Source organism: Pygocentrus nattereri, chromosome 20, assembly GCF_015220715.1.
Source record: "Pygocentrus nattereri isolate fPygNat1 chromosome 20, fPygNat1.pri, whole genome shotgun sequence".
Classification (NCBI taxonomy): Eukaryota; Metazoa; Chordata; class Actinopteri; order Characiformes; family Serrasalmidae; genus Pygocentrus; species Pygocentrus nattereri.
Genome location: NC_051230.1, coordinates 35253607 through 35273606, shown reverse-complemented (window position 1 = coordinate 35273606; position 20000 = coordinate 35253607). Strand labels below are relative to the sequence as shown.

The 20000-nt window shown below is 42.0% G+C and overlaps 3 protein-coding genes and 1 long non-coding RNA gene across 10 annotated transcripts in view; 1 reads left to right on the top strand and 3 right to left on the bottom strand.

Moving 5' to 3' along the window:
* Nucleotides 1–14385, top strand: part of LOC108415632 — a 16599-nt gene extending 2214 nt beyond the window's left edge. The window contains exon 3 of the long non-coding RNA XR_005129199.1: nucleotides 14127–14385. This is a non-coding gene — a long non-coding RNA (uncharacterized LOC108415632). The remainder of the gene's footprint in view (nucleotides 1–14126) is intronic.
* LOC119261782 overlaps nucleotides 1–20000 on the bottom strand; it is a 371675-nt gene that overhangs the window by 229666 nt on the left and 122009 nt on the right. The window lies entirely within an intron of this gene.
* LOC108412412 lies at nucleotides 1269–9480 on the bottom strand. 4 transcript variants are annotated; one of them, XM_017684409.2, is made up of 7 exons: nucleotides 9411–9480; nucleotides 8503–9105; nucleotides 5328–5395; nucleotides 4096–4395; nucleotides 3701–3991; nucleotides 2251–2319; nucleotides 1269–1508 (listed from the first exon to the last, which is right to left on the bottom strand). In XM_017684409.2, the coding sequence occupies exons 2-7, from the start codon at nucleotides 8571–8573 to the stop codon at nucleotides 1321–1323; spliced, it is 987 nt and encodes a 328-aa protein (XP_017539898.2). In that variant the 5' UTR covers nucleotides 8574–9105; nucleotides 9411–9480; the 3' UTR covers nucleotides 1269–1320. The 4 variants fall into 4 exon arrangements, with proteins under 4 accessions (XP_017539898.2, XP_017539900.2, XP_017539899.2 ...); XM_017684411.2 differs by lacking the exon at nucleotides 9411–9480 and adding an exon at nucleotides 9223–9356; XM_017684410.2 differs by lacking the exon at nucleotides 9411–9480 and adding an exon at nucleotides 9244–9356.
* LOC108412419 overlaps nucleotides 16205–20000 on the bottom strand; it is a 9179-nt gene continuing 5383 nt past the window's right edge. For all 3 annotated transcript variants that reach the window (XM_037531518.1, XM_017684421.2, XM_017684420.2), the window contains 3 exons: nucleotides 19847–20000; nucleotides 18946–19008; nucleotides 16205–18289 (listed from right to left, as the gene is read on the bottom strand). In XM_037531518.1, the coding sequence (XP_037387415.1) occupies nucleotides 18159–18289; nucleotides 18946–19008; nucleotides 19847–20000 (348 nt within the window). In that variant the 3' untranslated portion in view covers nucleotides 16205–18158. The remainder of the gene's footprint in view (nucleotides 18290–18945; nucleotides 19009–19846) is intronic.

The following is a 20000-nucleotide window of genomic DNA, read 5'->3' as shown; positions in this document are numbered from 1 at the left end:
AACCAAGTGCTGGTGAGATGTGAAGATCAAATGATTATAAAAACCCCTTCTAATAATAAAAACAGTATTTAGGGCATTAAAGCTCATCATTGCTATAGTAATACATGTGTAGTGCCGGTGTGTGTTTCCACAGTAAACTTTCATTTAGCACAACTATGAGGGGGGCGTTTCCTGGCAATCGCTCGGCCATCCTGAGTGACAGAACCCATAGAACCCCATAGAAACCGCTCCTGTTGGTTCCTTTGCACATTCGCTGCGCATGCTCCCAGTCATTTCTCTGTATTAATACCTTCATTAATATTTGGACGCTGCCCTAACTGTGCCAATGTATACATTTTCAGGCCTGTCTTAAAGGCAGAGAGACCTGGAGAGATCTTGGATTAAACTTGTGCGTTCGGGACATCACTGGACTCATGTAACATAAAATAAGGCTCAGCATTAGGAATTAAGACTATTTGTGTTTTGGTACCAACATGAAAATATGGGATGGGTAAATCTTTCAACTTCACTTTAAAATAAAGATCTTAGCAAAGAAAATAAGTAGCCTTCATTAGTCTAAAGTCTAAATTTAGGGGTTATGGTTTGGGACAGACACCTCCCAGTAGAAAGTACTTATAAATTATTTATATATATTTAGCTTATTAATATGTCTGTTAATGCCTCGGGTTTAACTAGATCAGAACATAATCCTGGTAAATATCTAAGATCAGAAAATGAATTGAATAGTTTATTTATTTATTTTAATTTATCATGAGAGCAGTTTGATCAAATTTGGTAAAGTGTTCCATATACAGTCATTTCAGCATTTTGGTGAATGAGTCCTCTTATATTTACTGGAGCTCCTGTGGCCAGTGGCCATCTCACCAGTCCAGCTCCTCTGAGCCACGCCAGCCATGGGCTGATCTCTGGGCTGCTGAAGGTGGCCTGCCCCCTTCGTCACCTTGTTTTGGACAGCGAGCAAGGGGAAAAAACCAGACTTCCCCTCCCGTCGCGCTCCTCACAGGACTCCCCCTGCTGCTTTGTTCTTGTTTTCTTTTGATCTTAACGTAAATAAATGGCGTGGCTACGAGCCGCTAACCTACTTCCCGTCTCTTGTGGTCCCTGGCTCGCCTCTGGCGCCCCACACTCCTCATCAGGTCAGTTTGAACATTTACAGAAGGTCAGTTGGGGAAAGATGGACATGCGAATGCTGAATTCACATGAGTTAAAAAGTTCAAATAATGAAGGTTTACAAATGGAAATAATTCAATCAGAAAAACAGAATAAGCAAGTAAAGGCTCTTTATTTCAGATTCAGGTAGTGACATTATAGACATACAGATTACAGATACAGAGACTGGCTCCCTTCAGGTTTCATCTGGAGCTGCCGAATTTCTCTCCTCTGCCAAACATTCATACCCACTGATGCAGCACACACAGCGAGCAGCACAGCCACCAGCGCACTCAGCACAGGAACGATCCATCCAGGCAGAGCAGCTCCCTGATCTCTGCACCTGCACAGCTCACCATCTACAAAACACACATAAAATAACACACTGTGAGCTTCATTCACACTGTTTAACTCCAGAAAGGTCTGTTTATACAGTAACAGTCAAAAGTCTGGACACATCAAGATTTTTGAGAATAGTCAAGACATCAACGCTATAAAACAACACATACGGAATCATTCAGTGACTAAAAAGGTTAATTAAACCAAAATATATCACAATCTAATTTGAAAATGGTTTGATTTTAGACTCTTCCGAATAGCCTCACCCCTTCAGCTTTACACCCTTTTAGTGTTTCTCTAGCAGCTTCATGAGGAGCCACCTGAGATGCTTTTCCTACAGGACTAAAGAACTTTCACACATGCAGAGAGAGTTTTTCATCAGAAATGACTTGATGGGGAATTTTATTAATGTAACAAATGAACATCTTTAGGCCAAAATGTCTAAAATCAAAAATATTAGGGTGTCCAAACTGTTGACTGGTAGTTCATCATGCAGCACTTTCAGACTGTGAAGGAGAGTTCAATATCAGTCTGAGGAGCTACAGTCCAGCAGTTTGGTCATCCACCTGTACAAACACACTAAACCTGTCAAACAACAGATGAGATGAATCAGGTGTGTCTGAGCAGGTAAACCACCAAAACTGAGGACACCAGCCCTCCAGCACTGGAGTTAAACTCCTGATCTACTGTAATAATCCAGCTCTAGTGTAGTACATTAAAAACTCCAGTATAATCAGTACAGTAATGAACTGTAACGCGTACCAGATGGAGCACTGCGGCGGATTCTAGGGAACTTATAGATCTGATCCTGAGCTTCAGAACCAGCACCACCTGATAGAAACATCACAACATCACAATGCAAGACCTGAAACTTGAGATAAACACAGTTCAGCAGTTCCGACAGAAACCACTGATTTATGATCTGATTCATTATCCTCTGGATAGTTTAGCATCTCCACTCTACTGTAGAAATGTATGACCACGTTGAAACTTAGGCCAACCATTAAATATTTAATAATAATGGAGATGGAGCAGCTTTCCCCTCACTACAGGACATTTATCACACCAGGGTCATCAGAAGGGCACAAAACATCATCAGGGACAGTTCACACCCCCAACACAGACTCTTGACACTCCTACCTTCAGGCAGACGCTACAGGAGTGTGAAGTCCAGGACTACAAGACTGACCAACAGTTTCTATTCACAGGCCGTCAGGCTGGTGAACACCTCACTGACTACCTCTTCCCCCTCCCAATCTGAACTGATTTAACCTCACACTCAACAACTGCACCTTACCTGCACTGCACTGCTGCTGTTAGAACAACACTGTTTACATCTATTACTGCACAGAGTAATATTGTTTACTGTTTACACCTGTTTTCATCTATTACTGCACAGAGTAATATTGTTTACTGTTTACACCTGTTTTCATCTATTACTGCACAGAGTAATATTGTTTACTGTTTACACCTGTTTTCATCTATTACTGCACAGAGTAATATTGTTTACTGTTTACATCTGTTTTCATCTGTCACTTGATGCACTTTATGAACAGCTGCTCCACATATTTGCACATATGCATGTGTAACTTTAGTTTTATTTCAACTTTGCACACACTGTACACTTTTACCTTTTACTACGGTTTTTTAGAGTTATTCTTATATTTTCTTTTTTTATTCTCTATAGTATATATGGTGAATGGAGGGACAGCAAAGTAAGAATTTCATTGTACAGTGCAACTGGCTGCTCTGCTGTGCACACGACAATAAAACTCTTTAATCTTGAATCTTAAATGAGCAAATTAATTTCATAGAAACAATATCAAGTCTTGCAATGTGATGCTGTTGTACGGACGGAGATCTTCTGGTTTAACGTTTAATGAGTATGAAGCACTGGAGAGGCTGAGCTACACAGAGGATATGATATACTAAAGATCTGGACATCACACATGAGCACACATGGCTAAACACCACCATTAAACCCATGACAGCAGTCGGTCAAACAGTAGCCACAGTAGAATGACAGAATCTTCATAAAAACTGTGTAAGTGGGTTTAAAGAAGAAGTTTCTTCTTCAGAAAGGTTGGTGAAAGGCCTAATGAATAAAATAGCCTAATAATAAAAATCTAGATGCAGTTTGACAGCACAAACAAAAACAATAACACTGCCCAAATCTACAGCTTGAGCTGTAAGAATAGCATTACATTCATACCTTTGATGGTCAAAGTGTAGGTGTGAATAGCCTCGTTATTAATGGTGTCCATTACAGTATAATCTCCACTATCAGACGGAGTCACTCCTCTGAGCTCTAGAGCAGACGTTAGAGACGCTCTCTGTGTGTATTCATCTTTACACTGTGTAGAGCGTCCTTTCACTGTACAGATCTGACCACTGTATCGAATAGCTGCACCTGTGCTGTTATAAATCACGGCCACTGGATCTGATACGTCCAACTTCAGCAGCAGAGATTCACCGTTTTTTTTCTGAACTGGAGTTTTCAAGGCTGAGAAGAAAAACAAACTTCAGTGATTCACTTCAAATCTGTAGCAAAGCGTTCTGTCAGAGTTCTGTCAGTAATGTCAGTGAAGAAAACAGATGGACACTTACGCTCAATCTGAAGATGCACATCACACAGATCTTTATCATCACAGTCACACGTGTAGCGAGCTCTCTTAGTGAAATCAGCGTCAGTGATGGTGAGAGAGAGATTCCCCTTCAGGTACTGATCATGGATCATCTGATATCCCTCCTTCACTGATCTACATGAGGTCTGATCACACTCAGCCAGAGTGTCACTGCGTTTGTGGAACACAGTCCATCTCGCTAAACCAGAGCATCTCTCAGAGCAGGGCAGAGTAGCAGAGTCATGAAGCTTCACCTTCACTGGAGTAACAGCTGATTCAGAGCCTGAAAGAGAGAATAACAAAATAAAAACTGTGTTAAATTTTTACCAATTCTTTAAAAACTTTAACTGAGTGTACACTGAACTCAGATCCCTACTGTTTCAATGTCTATTATAATGTTATTACACAGTTTTAGAGTAAAACCACTGCTTAGAGAAGACAGCATGCCCAACAAAAAACAGACAGTGACCAAACAAGAAAGATGCTAAAAAGCCTCCGTCAGATCCAAGGACTAAAGAGGTGACAATTTTGGACTCTCTTCACTCTGTGGCGAGAGCTAAAAGAGATAAAAGGATGGACGACGGTCACACAGGTGAGGGGAAAACAGTGAAACTTTGAGAGCAGAGTGCTCATCCACGCCAGTGCTGTTCACAAATGACTGCATCGTAGACTGTAACCTTATCAGTGACGCCCCCGTCTCACAGAGTATGTGGGAGTATGTGTAGCTGTGCAAAGGAGGGGGAACATACTATGACAATTAACAGCTTAGCAGATAGCCTAGCATATATGAGATTGACAAAGCGCTTCTTGTAAGTCGCTCTGGATAAGAGCGTCTGCTAAATGCTGTAAATGTAAATGTAAAAAAAACAGAGCAGTGATATGCAGTATACAGTATTTGGCTGATACAGTAAATCTAACAAGCAAAAATTCTAAAGGTCGTATAAATAAAGAAAATATAAATTTACATAGAAATGAGTGAGTGTGATCTGTAGTGTCTACATACCTGAGACACAGTCCTGCATGTGAAGAGGAGTCGAATTACAGGTACACATGGGCTCACAGCCCTCTAGTATTTATGACTGTAGGGTGAAAGTGAACTACACTCTGCAACCATAGGGGGAGCCCTTGAGCAACAAATACCAGTTCTCACCTTGAGCTGCTGTAAGAAACCAGGATGAATGTAAACTGATAAAGGAGTGACAGTGGAGCTCTTACCTGTACTGAATGTAGTGGTCAGTAAAATCAGGAAACAGAGAGCAGAACTGCAGGACTGCATGACTGACCTACACACACACACACACACACACACACACACACACACAAACACCATCAGTACTGACCAGGAGAGAGAGTCATTATCTGTACTGATGTAACCCACATTTCATGTGGTGTTAACATAATTCACCTTAAAGACTTTCCAGTTAGCAAAGGGTCAACTTTTGCCTGACCTACGTGCTGCACCACCAATCTCAACCAGTCTAGGTTGAGAAGCTGCCACTTGTCCTGCCCGCTGAGTACAACTCCGCTTAATATTGGAGCTGCTACAACTAATTACAGCTGAGGATTTAGTTGTCCCGCCTACTGCTTTGTGCAGCCCATTGGTACCCCCCCTCGCCCCCTCTCTCCGGTTTTTCCCCTCGTGCTGAAAAGGAGAGGCGCAGTAGCTACGGTTGGAGTGCAACTATTAAGCAAAGAAATATTAGAAACTCTGCTCTGAAAAGTTCATAAAAATCATACATCCATTAGGAAAAGGGCTGGAGACTTCAAATCTCCCATGACCCAGGTGAACCTGCAGAGAATTGGTTGTGCAAAGGCAATAGGCGGTCAGGTTTTTTTGTTGGGGACCATCAGAATCCGGGGAGATGGTGCCTGGTGGATCTACTGAGAATTAGATGGCGAGCCACCCAAGAGTTGAACTGTTTTGAGAATCACCTTCACTACATACTGGTGAAGTAGGACAATACCAGCCTGAAAGACTCGCACCTTCTTTTCACTCACAACCACAAGCACTGTTTTTTGTTATTTTCATTATTTTTGATATTTGTTCTGCATTTGACTTGTTGCTAAACAAAATGGGGATAGACATAAACCAGATTAAATAAGCTAATTAAAGAGAAAATTCTACTTGTGCCTAATGGGTATAAATTAAACTAAGTAAAGTGAGGGAAGAACAGAATGAATCTTAACCAATATTAATTTAACCAAACTAAATACTTTCAAGGGTCAACTTAAACTAGGGGACATAAGTGAAAAAACAGTATATTTTCATTTAACTGTTATTTTCTTTACATCTACCTTCATCCCACTTTAAAGTGTCCACTCCTTTTGAAACTTTACCGCAGTCTCCTGTGCATGCTGTTATACACCTCACCTCCTCTCCGAACCTGGATCTACTGGTCCATAGCCTTACTGCTTTACCAAATGCAGCCTATAAGTAGCGTTGCAGTTTTTAGCAACCAGCTCTATTGCTTAAGGTGAAGCAGCTGCTGCTCTAAGTGGTAACTGCAGCTAAACGGGTGCTATACTGAAACAATAGAAATGGCACACATCATCAAATTATCAACTAATGAATTTACATCAAATTTGCTTACAATAAACGTATTAAAGTGATGACAGTGTGTAACTACAGAATGTTATGACACCAGAGCACGGCTGAGTGTACGGATGCCCTCTGAGCTGCAGGGACTTTCCTCTCTGCAGTTCTGATCTATTCTGAGGAAGTGAAGTCATTTTTTCAGTGCTAGCAATGTTGCAGAGCATCTTGAAGAACACCTACTGTCTTTTGTGTAAAGTGTGAAAAAGTTACACATGGCTGATATTTTCACTGTTGATCAGCTGACCTGTCTGTGCTGAGGAAGAAACAAGCAACATTTATAATCACCGTCTCTCATTTTTATTACCATTAAAATCATAATCTAGCTTTCTTCAGCCTTCTTCCTGTTTTTAGAAACTGAAAAAGACACTTTTGACCATTTTCAGCCTAAAAACACTGGAAATTTCAGTATTTCTCATTTGAGGACGTAAACATTTACCGCCTGAATTCTGCCGGTTGGTTCCTATTTTAAGTGAACAGTTCAGGGAAACATGCTGATGTCGTTCTCTGAAAAAATCAATCACACACTACAGATTCAAACAGTAGAGATTAGATAAAAAATGTTGGAGTTCGTCTTTAAGGCCTATAACAGAAACAGACTTTTCTCCACCTGCGGCTCTTTTACTAATCCCGTCAGTCCAAGCTGCAGGCCTGTCTTTTAGGAGAATTTATACAGACACTTTAAAGCTTGATCTAAACTGTAAATTGTAAAGCAGTTTCCATTAATGAACCTTTATTTAGAATTAGTATTTAAGTTAATAAGCATCCTCACATGACAGCAAACAGATACATTTCCTCAATGTTTCTGTCATACAAGTAACAGTAAATGACATCAATGCAAACGAACTAATGGTTTAGTAAAGATAACAGTGTCCCCTCGATCTGCTGAGTTACATTCCAAAGTTGTGAAAACATGTTTGCTGTTATGTGGGTTGCACAACAAACCTTAGGGTGTAACATGACGGGTGCCCTAAAGTGAAATCGTCATAAACTCTTACATTTCCCACTAATGATTCGTTTTCCCTTAAATGATTACTCAGACGTTCCATAAAGTTCCTAAACTGTCCTTTCCCTCAGGACAGTCTAAGGTGGGTCATTAGCCGGTGTGAGAAGCTGAAGTTATGGAGTGTTGAAGGTGTTTCAGGAGAGAATGTACCTCTGCACTTTCTTCACAGGAGATAATCCTCATTCATGAAGTTTATGAAGAGGACAGAGTCTGTAGAAGCTAGAGCACATTATACCCAGCTATAACAATCTTGCCTGCTGCACAGTTAGCCACTAAATACCTCTTTTACCCATTTCCATGAATGTTACTATCTAACTTAGTCAGTGTAGGGATACGCGTTGAAGGAAACTGTGTTCTCAAAGCTACGTTCATATGACTTATATAAGAAAAACAGTCATTTTGACAAGGTCAAATATTTTATATCTCTTCTTTGTGCAGTTTTCAGTTAAATTCCTGTGAAACACATTGTTTAGTCATTGTTGTCTGTCTTGAGCTTTACTTACTGTGCCAACACGTTTTTGGAACTGGAATTAACATAAAGCTAGTTAAACACAGTTAAATTAAACAGGTAGTTATCCACAGCTATTTTTACATTAATTGCTGGTCATGAAAAATGCCCTAAATTTGACATGCCAATTCATGACACAGTGTAAGAACCTCAAAAGCTGGAGGCCACAGGAAAGCAGGTTTCAGGCTACATCTCATCTTAACGCCTGAGGAAATGTTACTCAGACAGATCTGATAAGGCCCAAACCTGGATCACACCCAGCATTTAGTTGCAGTTCACATACCTCATGAAGTGCTGGCCCAGGAGATGTGGATGCCAGAATCCAGCCTGTTTACTGCCATTAGAGAGCTGCATCTTCAAACCTCAACTTCCAGAAATGAGCCCCACTCAAAAACACTGCCCTGTTGGGTGGGGCTTCCACAAGACTGTCTACAAGAGGCCACCAGGTTCAGGAAGTGGAAGCAAGCATGTGCTTATGCTTTTTTGACTACCGGCTGCAGATTACTAAAGCTTTTGCAATATGGGCCACTTTTGGCTCCCAAGTAGGCCTCCAGTGCCAGGTCTCTGCCAGAAGTGGCCCACATCTGCAGGCTATCTGGGTATCTACAAACAGCATGCAGTGAGAGTTGAAACTCCTCAGTAAAATGAATCTAAACACACAAGGAACGGAAGGGCATGGATGCGGGTCAAAGAAGTTCCACTGACAGTTATTAATCTCAGAAAAGGTGTGTCACTTTATTTTATCTGGCACAGCTGCCAAGACTGAAACTGGAGGATGAAGACAACAAACAGCCAACACCAGACTAAAGAAAGGATATGAATGGTTTGTAGAAAAATTCCTTCACAGCTATCAGAGCCGGTAATGCCTGCAAGTCAGCTGGCTTTTCTAAAAAAAGAAATGCAGAAACAGAGGTTCCTTTACTCCCCATGAAGAAGTGCATTATTTTATTAACAACACAAACACAGTTCCTCTGCTCATCGTCAGCTGACGAGGCACTTAAACCTGAGATAAGACTGTTCCTACTGAAGCTGCACTCGTCATTGTCATCATTATTGCAGTTCCACCCTGCAAAGAGCACTTCCAGCAGGGAGAAGGAGGAAACAGCAGCTTCACTGGCTGACTTAGACCTCAGAGTCAGTGAGTCACTCCATTCAGGAGTCTGAGGTGTCAGAGCTCTTTATTGCACTCACTGGGCGGGTTTAAGGCCTCCAGCGTGGACAAAAACATTTGGATTGCTTCGTCCTCGAGGTCGGAAGTGAGCAAAGCAAGACATACCAGAAACAGGAAGCTACGGACTTATATAAGCGGCTAAAAATGGCAACCGAAACCGAAAGTAAACCTGCTCCACAGTCTGGGTGAATAACAGCACCACGTGCAGACCGACACGTTCACTACAGCAATGCGCCTTGCGTCATTACCACGCCGGCGTTGCTAGGAGACTGCATTTGCTTCTGTAGCGCGCGGGATCACGTGACACGGTTTGTTTTTCCTGTCTCTACTGTGAGTTTTCAAGCTGTGAGGACAGGAATAATTTCTCTTTTAGCTCCTTCAGCTCTGCTCCGAGCCAGCGCTCCTGTTGGCTTCTGCTTCTGTCTGTAACGGCGATTAATATTAATATAATCTGCAGTTTACTGTGAATCTAGACTTGGATCAGGTCATTATCCAGCACACTATCATCCAGTTCGGTCTGAGTTTACTCAGGACAGATTGCTATCCAGCACACCATCATCCAGTTCGGTCCGAGTTTACTCAGGACAGATTGCTATCCAGCACACCATCATACAGTTCGGTCCAAGTTTATTCAGGTCAGATTGCTATCCAGCACACCATCATCCAGTTCAGTCTGAGTTTAATCAGGACAGATTGCTATCCAGCACACCATCATCCAGTTCGGTCTGAGTTTAATCAGGACAGATTGCTATCCAGCACACCATCATCCAGTTCAGTCTGAGTTTAATCAGGACAGATTGCTATCCAGCACACCATCATCCAGTTCGGTCCGAGTTTACTCAGGACAGATTGCTATCCAGCACACCATCATACAGTTCGGTCCAAGTTTATTCAGGACAGATTGCTATCCAGCACACCATCATCCAGTCATCTTTCCTTCCTCCGAGTTACTGACTGTCCACCGGTCCGGCCCAATACTGATGGATGTCCCAGCCTCAAGTCCCCCTGTCCCCCTGATTGACCTGACTGATGGAAGTTTCTGGAACGCAGCTTCTCCACTACAGATCACATCCAAATCTATATGAACTCTAATTGTTTCCACTGTTGATTATACACACCTGAATATATTAGAACTGCGTGGATGTAAAATTGACTTTTCAATGTTTAACTTATAAGTTGTCTGACCAGTGGTAGGATGGTCCCCCCTTTAGATGTGAGTCTTGGTCCTCCCGAGGTTTCTTCCTCCTCCAGCTCTGAGGGAGTTTTTCCTTGCCTCAGCGCTCACGGGGGTTCTGTATATTCTGTATATTCTGTATATTATGTTCAGTGTTTTGTCTGATTCTCTGTGCTGTGATTCCCATTTTTGTAAAGCTGCTTTGTGACAACATCAGTTGTAAAAAGCGCTATATAAATAAATTTGATTTGATTTGACCATCATCCAGTTCGGTCTGAGTTTAATCAGGACAGATTGCTATCCAGCACACCATCATCCAGTTCGGTCCGAGTTTACTCAGGACAGATTGCTATCCAGCACACCATCATCCAGTTCGGTCCGAGTTTACTCAGGACAGATTGCTATCCAGCACACCATCACCCAGTTCGGTCTGAGTTTACTCAGGACAGATTGCTATCCAGCACACCATCATCCAGTTCGGTCTGAGTTTAATAAGGACAGATTGCTATCCAGCACACCATCACCCAGTTCGGTCTGAGTTTACTCAGGACAGATCGCTATCCAGCACACCATCATCCAGTTCGGTCTGAGTTTAATAAGGACAGATTGCTATCCAGCACACCATCACCCAGTTCGGTCTGAGTTTACTCAGGACAGATCGCTATCCAGCACACCATCATCCAGTTCGGTCCCAGTTCACTCGGGACAGGGCACTATCCAGCACACCATCAGGAGTAGCAGGAAACTTATGTAGGCTGCACCAGGCAATAAAGATTAATAATAATATGCCAAATTTAAGTCAGAAACTAAGTGTCAGGGTCAACATCTGAGGATCAACAAAGAGCCTAAAAAATCTTTCACTGTGATTTTATTACTGAAATGGGATTTAACTGCTTTAAAATGTGAGTGGGGCTGTCTCTTGGGAATCATGGGAAGCCTTTTATCCAGCTTTTATCCTGCTTTTATCCTGCTGCTCCAGACTGGCTGTGTACAGGTTTTTAACCTTGAAGCAAAAGAAGAGGACTGGGGTCATTTAGTTTTCACCATGCACATTTCTGGCTCTAAGTGGTTAAAACCATGTTCACATGGTCACAGAAATCCATGACCTTTGCCATCAGCGTAGTATCTCAGCACTACAGCTCTGCTGATGAGTGACTTCTGCCTTTCAAAGCTGTTCTGCTGGGCTTCATGCCACGCCATCTCACTCCCTAGGAGCTTCCTTAGTGGCAGGCCTGGCTTCAGGCCTTCAAATCTCATAACATGTCCAAACCTTCCATCAGACAAATCTTATACTGTCCTTATTTAGCTTCAAATCGATGCTCCTGATTCTGTCCAACAGCGACTCTAGCCACGTCCTCTGAGCACACTGTGGAACTCACTCATAATGTCTGTTTTTCTGAACTTTCGCTTTTGTTGCCACAATTTAGCTTTAGTCTGTTCTTTGGCTCCATCTTGTGGCTAAACTGTGGACCTTTCTGCTGCAACAAGATTGTGGTATGCCTGCACAGCACCTTTGTGTTAATATTGTGGTTATTCTTCTATTTGACTTTACAGAATGTCTTTTAAAACCCTTGTGGATCAAAATAAAAGTCAAGCTTAGTTTTCTAGTGACATGGTGGCACAAATAATAATAGTGACTTAAGGACACAAGTCAAAGCCCTGATCCGCACTTTTCATTCATCAACTTCCATTTCAGCAAGAGAGGAAAGTCACACTTTAATGTCATATTCTGTTCATTTTAATGTAGCTAGTTGATTTTTCCTGTTCTGGTAATACGAAGAGTATCGAGGACAGAACAAACACAAGCCTTCATGTTCCTACAGGAAACTCACTCACACAAAAGCAAGGAGATGTCGGTCCAGTCAGTGAGGAGGAAAATCACTCTGGTGTATTTTTTTCTCTGTCCATAATTTCACTGGTAGCATCTCAGAAACTCATACCACAGATGAGAGTACATGTCTAATACTGTTAATTATGTCAGATTAACCATCACGTCACACATTACTGATCACATTTAAACCTTGGTAAGCTGTCCACCAAGTTGGACAGCCATGACCACGCTGGCCAGTGCTCAACCTCACTCACAAGATCACACCTCTCAGCTTATACAGGTGCAGCCGTTCACAAGCCGCCCTGAGGGAACACCATGCTGTGTGTTTACCACAGATTTTTAGAACGTTAACAGGGCCGATGCTAATGCTGAGGACAGGATCTGTTAGGATTATTTATGCTATTGCTGTGATTTTCCTTCGGGTACTGTTCTAATCCATCAGAAACATCCGTTAGTGATGTGAATTCCGGCTCTTTTTGTGATATTTTTTTAATCCCACAAACGGGGAAATTCCACCTCCGCATTTAACCCATCCGTGAAGTGAAACACCACATACACACTAGTAAAAGACACACACTAGGGGGCAGTGAGCTCACTTGCCCAGAGCGGTGGGCAGCCCTATCCACAGCGCCCAGGGAGCAGTTGGGGGTTAGGTGTCTTGCTCAAGGACACCTCATCATGGACTGTCGGTTCTGGGAATCAAACCGGCAACCTTCAGGTCACAGTTCCCTAACCTCCAGCCCACAACTGCCCCTGTTTTTGCGCACTGAACAGTTAGTCAACTCGTTTTCTTTTGATCTATACCCAGTTTCTGCTCAACTTATTGTACCATTCCTCTGTCCATATAAATAATGTTCTTGAATCCCCCTCTCTTGAATCTTTCCCCTCTCCCCCTAGCTACATCTGAAGGGAACGTAACAATATTGTAAAGTCCCTCAACCCTCCAAAATGTGGTCCACGCATTTATACGCAGTGTACTAACTGATGTAAAGGCTTTTCCAGAGATGTGCTCTGAGGCCCTGATTTAAAGATTTAAGGATTTGATCTACTAACAGGGTCTGTGGACGCTTCCATCGTTCAGACGAGCACAATAGCGGATGCTGTGTGTTTTGCTTGTATTCAGTCATGAATAATCAGAACGTGAGGTGGTGTTCTTACTAAACCTGAAAGTTATTCTGAGAATGAAACTTTACACGTGTAACTTCAAACTAGAAGGAAAAAATAATAATAATCCACTTCATCTTTCCACATGAGTTCTTTTGACTGTGTAAAGGTACCACAAATTACTAATTAGTACCAGTCTTGAGTTGTTTTGACTAAGTTTGGGGTCATTGTCTTGTGGAAATCCATCATCTGTTTCTTGACTGATGAGATTAAATTCTCCTCTAACACCTCCTCCTGCATCACTCCATTCAGGATTCCTTTGGTGGAGTGTAATGCTCCAGTGCAGTTTACAGATAAGCAGCTTTATGTGATGATGCTCCCACCTTCATACTTCACTGTGGGTGTTCTTGAGCTCATACACTCAACTGTTCTTTCTCCAAACATAATGAGCTAAATTATTACTGAGTAGTTCTGTTTGTTTTTCTGAGCATAAAAAGTTTTAAAAGTTCCAGAATATTGTTCCTGATTTGTCTCAACGCTCATGTGAAAATTTTAGATGCACATCTCTGTGATTCTTTTTCAGCAGAGTATTTTTCAGGGTCTGAATCAGTGAACGGTCCAGTGAAGGTGAAGCTTCATGACTCTGCTACTCTGTCCTGCTCTGAGAGATGCTCTGGTTTAGCGAGATGGACTGTGTTCCACAAACGCAGTGACACTCTGGCTGAGTGTGATCAGACTTCATGTAGATCAGTGAAGGAGGGATATCAGATGATCTATGATCAGTACCTGAAGGGGAATCTCTCTCTCATCATCACTGACGCTGGTTTCAGTAAGAGAGGCTGGTACACGTGTGACTGTGATGGTAAAGATCTCTGTGATGTGCGTCTACAGATTGAGCGTAAGTGTCCATCTGTCTTCTACACTGACCACTTGATCTGCACAGGATTCACAGTTGAGATGATGGCCAGTGAATCTCTGATCCTAAGGGTGGACGTATCAGATGCAGTGGACGTGATTTATAACAGCGCAGGTTTCTTTTGGAACTTTTCTAATGGAACTGTATATAAATGATCAGCTGATCCTAAAAGGTTTCTGGGGAGAAATGTCAGGAATGTGGTGATCCAGATGGACTATCAGTCAGTCAGACCTTCTGAGTTTATCAGACCTTGGTCTGTAAATGTGCCTGTGGGTGAAAATACCCACCCCTCTGTGTTGAGGTTGTTGGAATATTCAGTAGCCCCCGTGTCTTTTTAACAGTTAGTAATCTCATCAGCCTGATCTTCAATCTGTGTGGTTTGAGTGAAGCAGCACCTGGCCAGCAGATGGCGCTGCATATAAAGGAACAGAAGAGGGTCTCCCTCTCTGCTCAGGCTCCCTCAGCGCCAGAGACAAAGGGGTTTCTGGCCCTCAGATTAACAGGCTTGAACAGTTTGGCTGCTATCAGCTCATTCTTTGAAATATGTGACTTTATTCTTAAATTCTTTGAAAGTGTGACTTTAAAGTGTAATAAACTCCCTGTGAAGCGCTAGAAGGCTGTAATGAGTCTGGTGTTTGTAACTGACTTGCTGGATTATAATAGGCTGGTGTTTGTAACTGACCTGCTGGATTATTATAGGTTGGTCTTTGTTACGAACTTGCTGGATTATAATAGGATGGTGTTTGTAACTGACTTGCTGGATTATTATAGGCTGGTGTTTGTAACTGACTTGCTGGATTATTATAGGTTGGTCTTTGTTACAGACTTGCTGGATTATAATAGGATGGTGTTTGTAACTGACTTGCTGGATTATTATAGGTTGGTCTTTGTTACAGACTTGCTGGATTATTATAGGTTGGTCTTTCTTACGGACTTGCTGGATTATAATAGGATGGTGTTTGTAACTGACTTGCTGGATTATTATAGGCTGGTGTTTGTAACTGACTTGCTGGATTATTATAGGTTGGTCTTTGTTACAGACTTGCTGGATTATTATAGGTTGGCGTTCGTAACTGACTTGCTGGATTATTATAGGTTGGTGTTCGTAACTGACTTGCTGGATTACTATAGGCTGGTGTTTGTAACTGACTTGCTGGATTATTATAGGCTGGTGTTCGTAACTGACTTGCTGGATTATTATAGGTTTGTCTTTGTTACGGACTTGCTGGATTATAATAATCTGGTGTTTGTAACTGACTTGCTGGATTATTATAGGCTGGTCTTTGTTACAGACTTGCTGGATTATTATAGGTTGGTCTTTGTTACGGACTTGCTGGATTATAATAGGATGGTGTTTGTAACTGACTTGCTGGATTATAATAGTCTGGTGTTTATAGGAGCATAAATGCCTGATTGACCTCATGTTTGTTATTAATGTACCAGGTTTCAGAATTTGTCAGAATATTCTGTAAATTTAACTGCTTTACATGAAAGTCAAATCCGTTAATATAGACTGAGCACCGTTTTAGCCTGATTTATTATATTTATAATCTGAGCGGGAGTCTGAGCTGGAGTCTGTTTTTAGTCCTTCCTTTGTAAAAAAAGCCATCAGTCCAGGATCAAATTATTTATCATAATTATAAATTAATGCATTTCTCTGACGTGCGCCCCGGTTTTCAGCACTCTTGCATTACTTAGTTTTACTTATGTAATTATATTGATCAATAGATTTGAAATGATTCCTCTAAATTCACTGTATAGTTGGTAAATAAATGGTGTGCTACATCTCTGAACTGACATGTTTTTATTGATCATTAAATACAATTTAACATGGTACATTTTCTGTGCATGTAAACGCAGTTTGGCTCAGGTTACAGCACTGAGTGCACCGACTACAGAAAGGCGGAGGCCTGTTTCACGTTCACCTCTCCATGCTGTGAGTGACGCAGAACAGTTCTGTAGATCCTGTTTACAGGATCAAAACAACAGAACACCGGTAAAGAAATGCCCAGTAACACCAAACATCCAGTTTTAGGAACCACTTGGACTGTGAATCCAGCTGAAATGGACAGAGAAGTGCAGAACTGGACTGTGGTTTACAGCATGATGCAGAGGGTAAACACTGTCAGTCCAAACTCTCAAACACTGAGTGGATGGTCAGCATGTCTGAGCTCTGGTCACTCAGGCCACATGGAGGGAGTGAATGTGAAACAAGCCTGAAGGCACTTGGTTCAGTCTTACTGGTCCAGAACATATATATACACACATACACCCAGACATAACAAGACTCATATGATTTTCATAACTAACCCACAGTTGTGTCAGGGATGCTGGAAGGTGTTTCAGGCATCATCATCATCTGCTAAATACTGTGTTTCTACATTTGGATCATTTACATCAAACAGAACCCAGCATCAGCCACTGGACTGCAGAGACGACACCTAAATAAATCTAAATAAATAAGTTCATTTTAAATAAAAATAAATAAATTATTTTGAATAATTTAAGGTTCTGCTCTTTTGTTGTCTTTATTATTGTTTAAGCTACTGCAGTGAATCCATCCTGACATCTTCCTGCCTCCCTGGTCCAAACTGGGTTCACATAGAGGGCAAACATTCACTCGAAACACTGGGGTTTCATACAGAGAAAGCTTTGGCAGAAAGTAAAGCACAGCCAGCTGTAATAATCCTGAGCATGTTGTAAAAATGTACAGAGAGCTATCAAATGATGCTCTCATATATCTGAATTATCAAAATCTTCATTCCAAAACTAATATCCATTTGTAAAAATGCTGATTTTAAAAATAAAAGCCGATGTTGAATGTTTTTCATTCCGTCTCTAATAAAGGCAGCATTAATCACAATACAGTACAGAATGGATTTGATCAAAAACTCAGGATTAAATAATCCCAGCTGTAAACGTCGGTTTTCAGCTCTGAATTGTGAGAGGACCACAGAGTGAAGCCAGCCTGGAGGACAACACAGTCACATTGGCTGCTCTCCGGGGCAGGAACACTGAACCTGGGACTCACAGGCAGAACCCACATCTACACTGGAGCTGCACATGCAGAACCAGGGCTCAAGATAGGAGGTACCCAGAGGGTCTCAGGACCCCCCCCCATCAGTGTTTACCACGGCAACAAAGTTTTACAAACCTGATAAAAACGAGTTTGTAGCTCAGCTGCACTGTAGAAACGTCTCAGACTGCGAGTTGGGTGTTCTCCAGACTCCTGAAGTACAAACAGACGACCACTTACTGAATAAACACCGTTCCTTATGATAACCTGACCACAGAACTGTCTGTCCACTGTAACAGTCCAGTACAGAGGAACGGAGAGTAAATGACCTCTCAGTTCAGACTCTCACTAAAACGCACCGGCACTTTCCCCATCAAGACCTTACAAAGAGCACTTAAGGTTTAGAGTAAAAGCTTCTAGAGCACCGTCTCTGCATCTAAAGGGGTTTACAGAGTGAGACAGTGAAGTGTGCGAGTTAAATAAACTTCAGCTGAGAGTGCTGATCAACAGTAGAAAGTTCTGGACGGATACACAAACAACCACTCTTCCATACCACGTGAACGGAAAAGCAAGAGAGAGAGAAAAGAAAGAAACATTGGTAGGTAACGATCTCTCAGACTTTCTGGTCATTATTGCCGGGCACCAAACTCTCCTGCTCTTCTGCACCTTGACCATCCCGTTCTCCTTTTTAACTCCATTCTGGACGTTGTTGGCATCTTTGCTCACTTCAGGTTTCTTCGGAGCTGCCAATAATAATTCCCATGAACACGGCACACGCGATTAGAAGAACCACCAGCACAGGAACCACCCAGCCAGGCAGAGCAGCTCCCTGATCTGTGTACACACACGGCCGGCAATCTGCAAAACACACACACACAAATATACAGCGAGCTTCATTCAGACTGCTTAACTCCAGAAAGGTCTGTTTCTGCAGTAGCAGACAAAAGCCTGGATACTTCTACTTATGAACGATTCGGTCTTTTCTATTATGATTAATCACTATTCTTCTAAAACTTGACATTAAAGCTACGCAAGTAACACACATGGACTCATGCAGTGTTAAAACTGGTCCTCAGGTAAACCAAAATGTACTGTACTCTTTTTTTAAAATGACAATTCTTCAAACTCGCACAGCCCCCGTCAGTTTTATAGTCTTGGTGTTCTCCAGCAGCTTCATGAGGAGACTCCTGAGATGCTTTTCCAACCAGACTGAAGAACGTACACATCTGAGAACTTCCTTTACCTGCTTCTATTAATAATATTAGGAACGTTTACATACATCCATATACAGACTTTAATCAAAGTATTTAAATTTCATTTAGATCACTTCAACACACCTTCAGACCAAAGAGTCGCCCAGTAAACCTGGCAACCAGCAGAATTAATCAGGTGTGTGTGAGCAGCTGAACCACTAAACTGGACTGCAGTTAATAATCCAGCTCTACTGCAGCACATTCTGAGTCCCAGTGTAATCAGTACAGGAGGATCTCTATAGGGGGAAGTGTAAAGTGTACCAGATGCAGGGCTGCGGTGGCTTCGAGGCTTATCAATCTGATCCTGAGCTTCAGATCCAGCACCTGATAAAAACACCACAACAACATCACAGTGTAAGACTTCAAACTGGAGATAAACGGTTTAGCAGTTCCAGCAGAAACCACTGATTTAGGATCTGATTCATCATCCTCTGGATAGTTTAGCATCTCCACTCTTCTGTAGAAGTTATACTAAATCATGAACTAGGTACCCAGATGGACATTAATTCTGAAAACAAATATTCCAGAGAAACAGAACTGAGTCTTGCAGTGTGATGCTGTTGTAATGGCTGTTATCTCCTAACGGTGTGATGAAAATGAAGCACTAGAGAGGCTGAACTACCCAGAGAATCCACAGCTAAACACCGGATTTAACCCATGGTGGCAGTTTGATAAACACTTTGGTTAATTGATTAATTTTATCCAATTTTTGGTTAATTTTCTCTGAAATGCCCTGGTCAAATGATATTGAGGACTAGTATGGAAATGTTACCACCTCTACAACTACTGACCATAATGGAACTGCACAAACAAACATCTCGTTTCTTTTAAGATGTTGGACTGCTTCGCTCTCTGGTTACGTCTGGGACGGACATTTTAGGCTTTGTTGTTTAATATCAGCGTTTGTGGGTTCAGTCTTGGTATAATTTCCTCGAGTATGATCAGAATGAGAAAGAAGCACTGTAGCGTGGGAGGTAACGTTTGGACGTCTTCATCATGCAGTCATTTATTAGGTGGTGTAGGCTAAACACCCATCAGAGCAGACAAATCTGAGGATAGCTTGCTACAGCGACGCTACAGTGAAAGCAGCGATGGAATAAAACGAGGAAAAACAGATCACAGCTCTACAGCTTAAGCTGTAAAAACAGCACTAAAGTCATACCTCGGACGGTCACTGTGTAGATGTGAATGACCTCTTCGTTCCATTGGTCCATTACAGTGTAAACCCCACTGTCAGATGGAGTCGCTCCTCTCAGCTCAAGAGCAGCTCTGAGCGACGCTCTCTGTTTATATTCAGGTTTACACTGTAATGATCG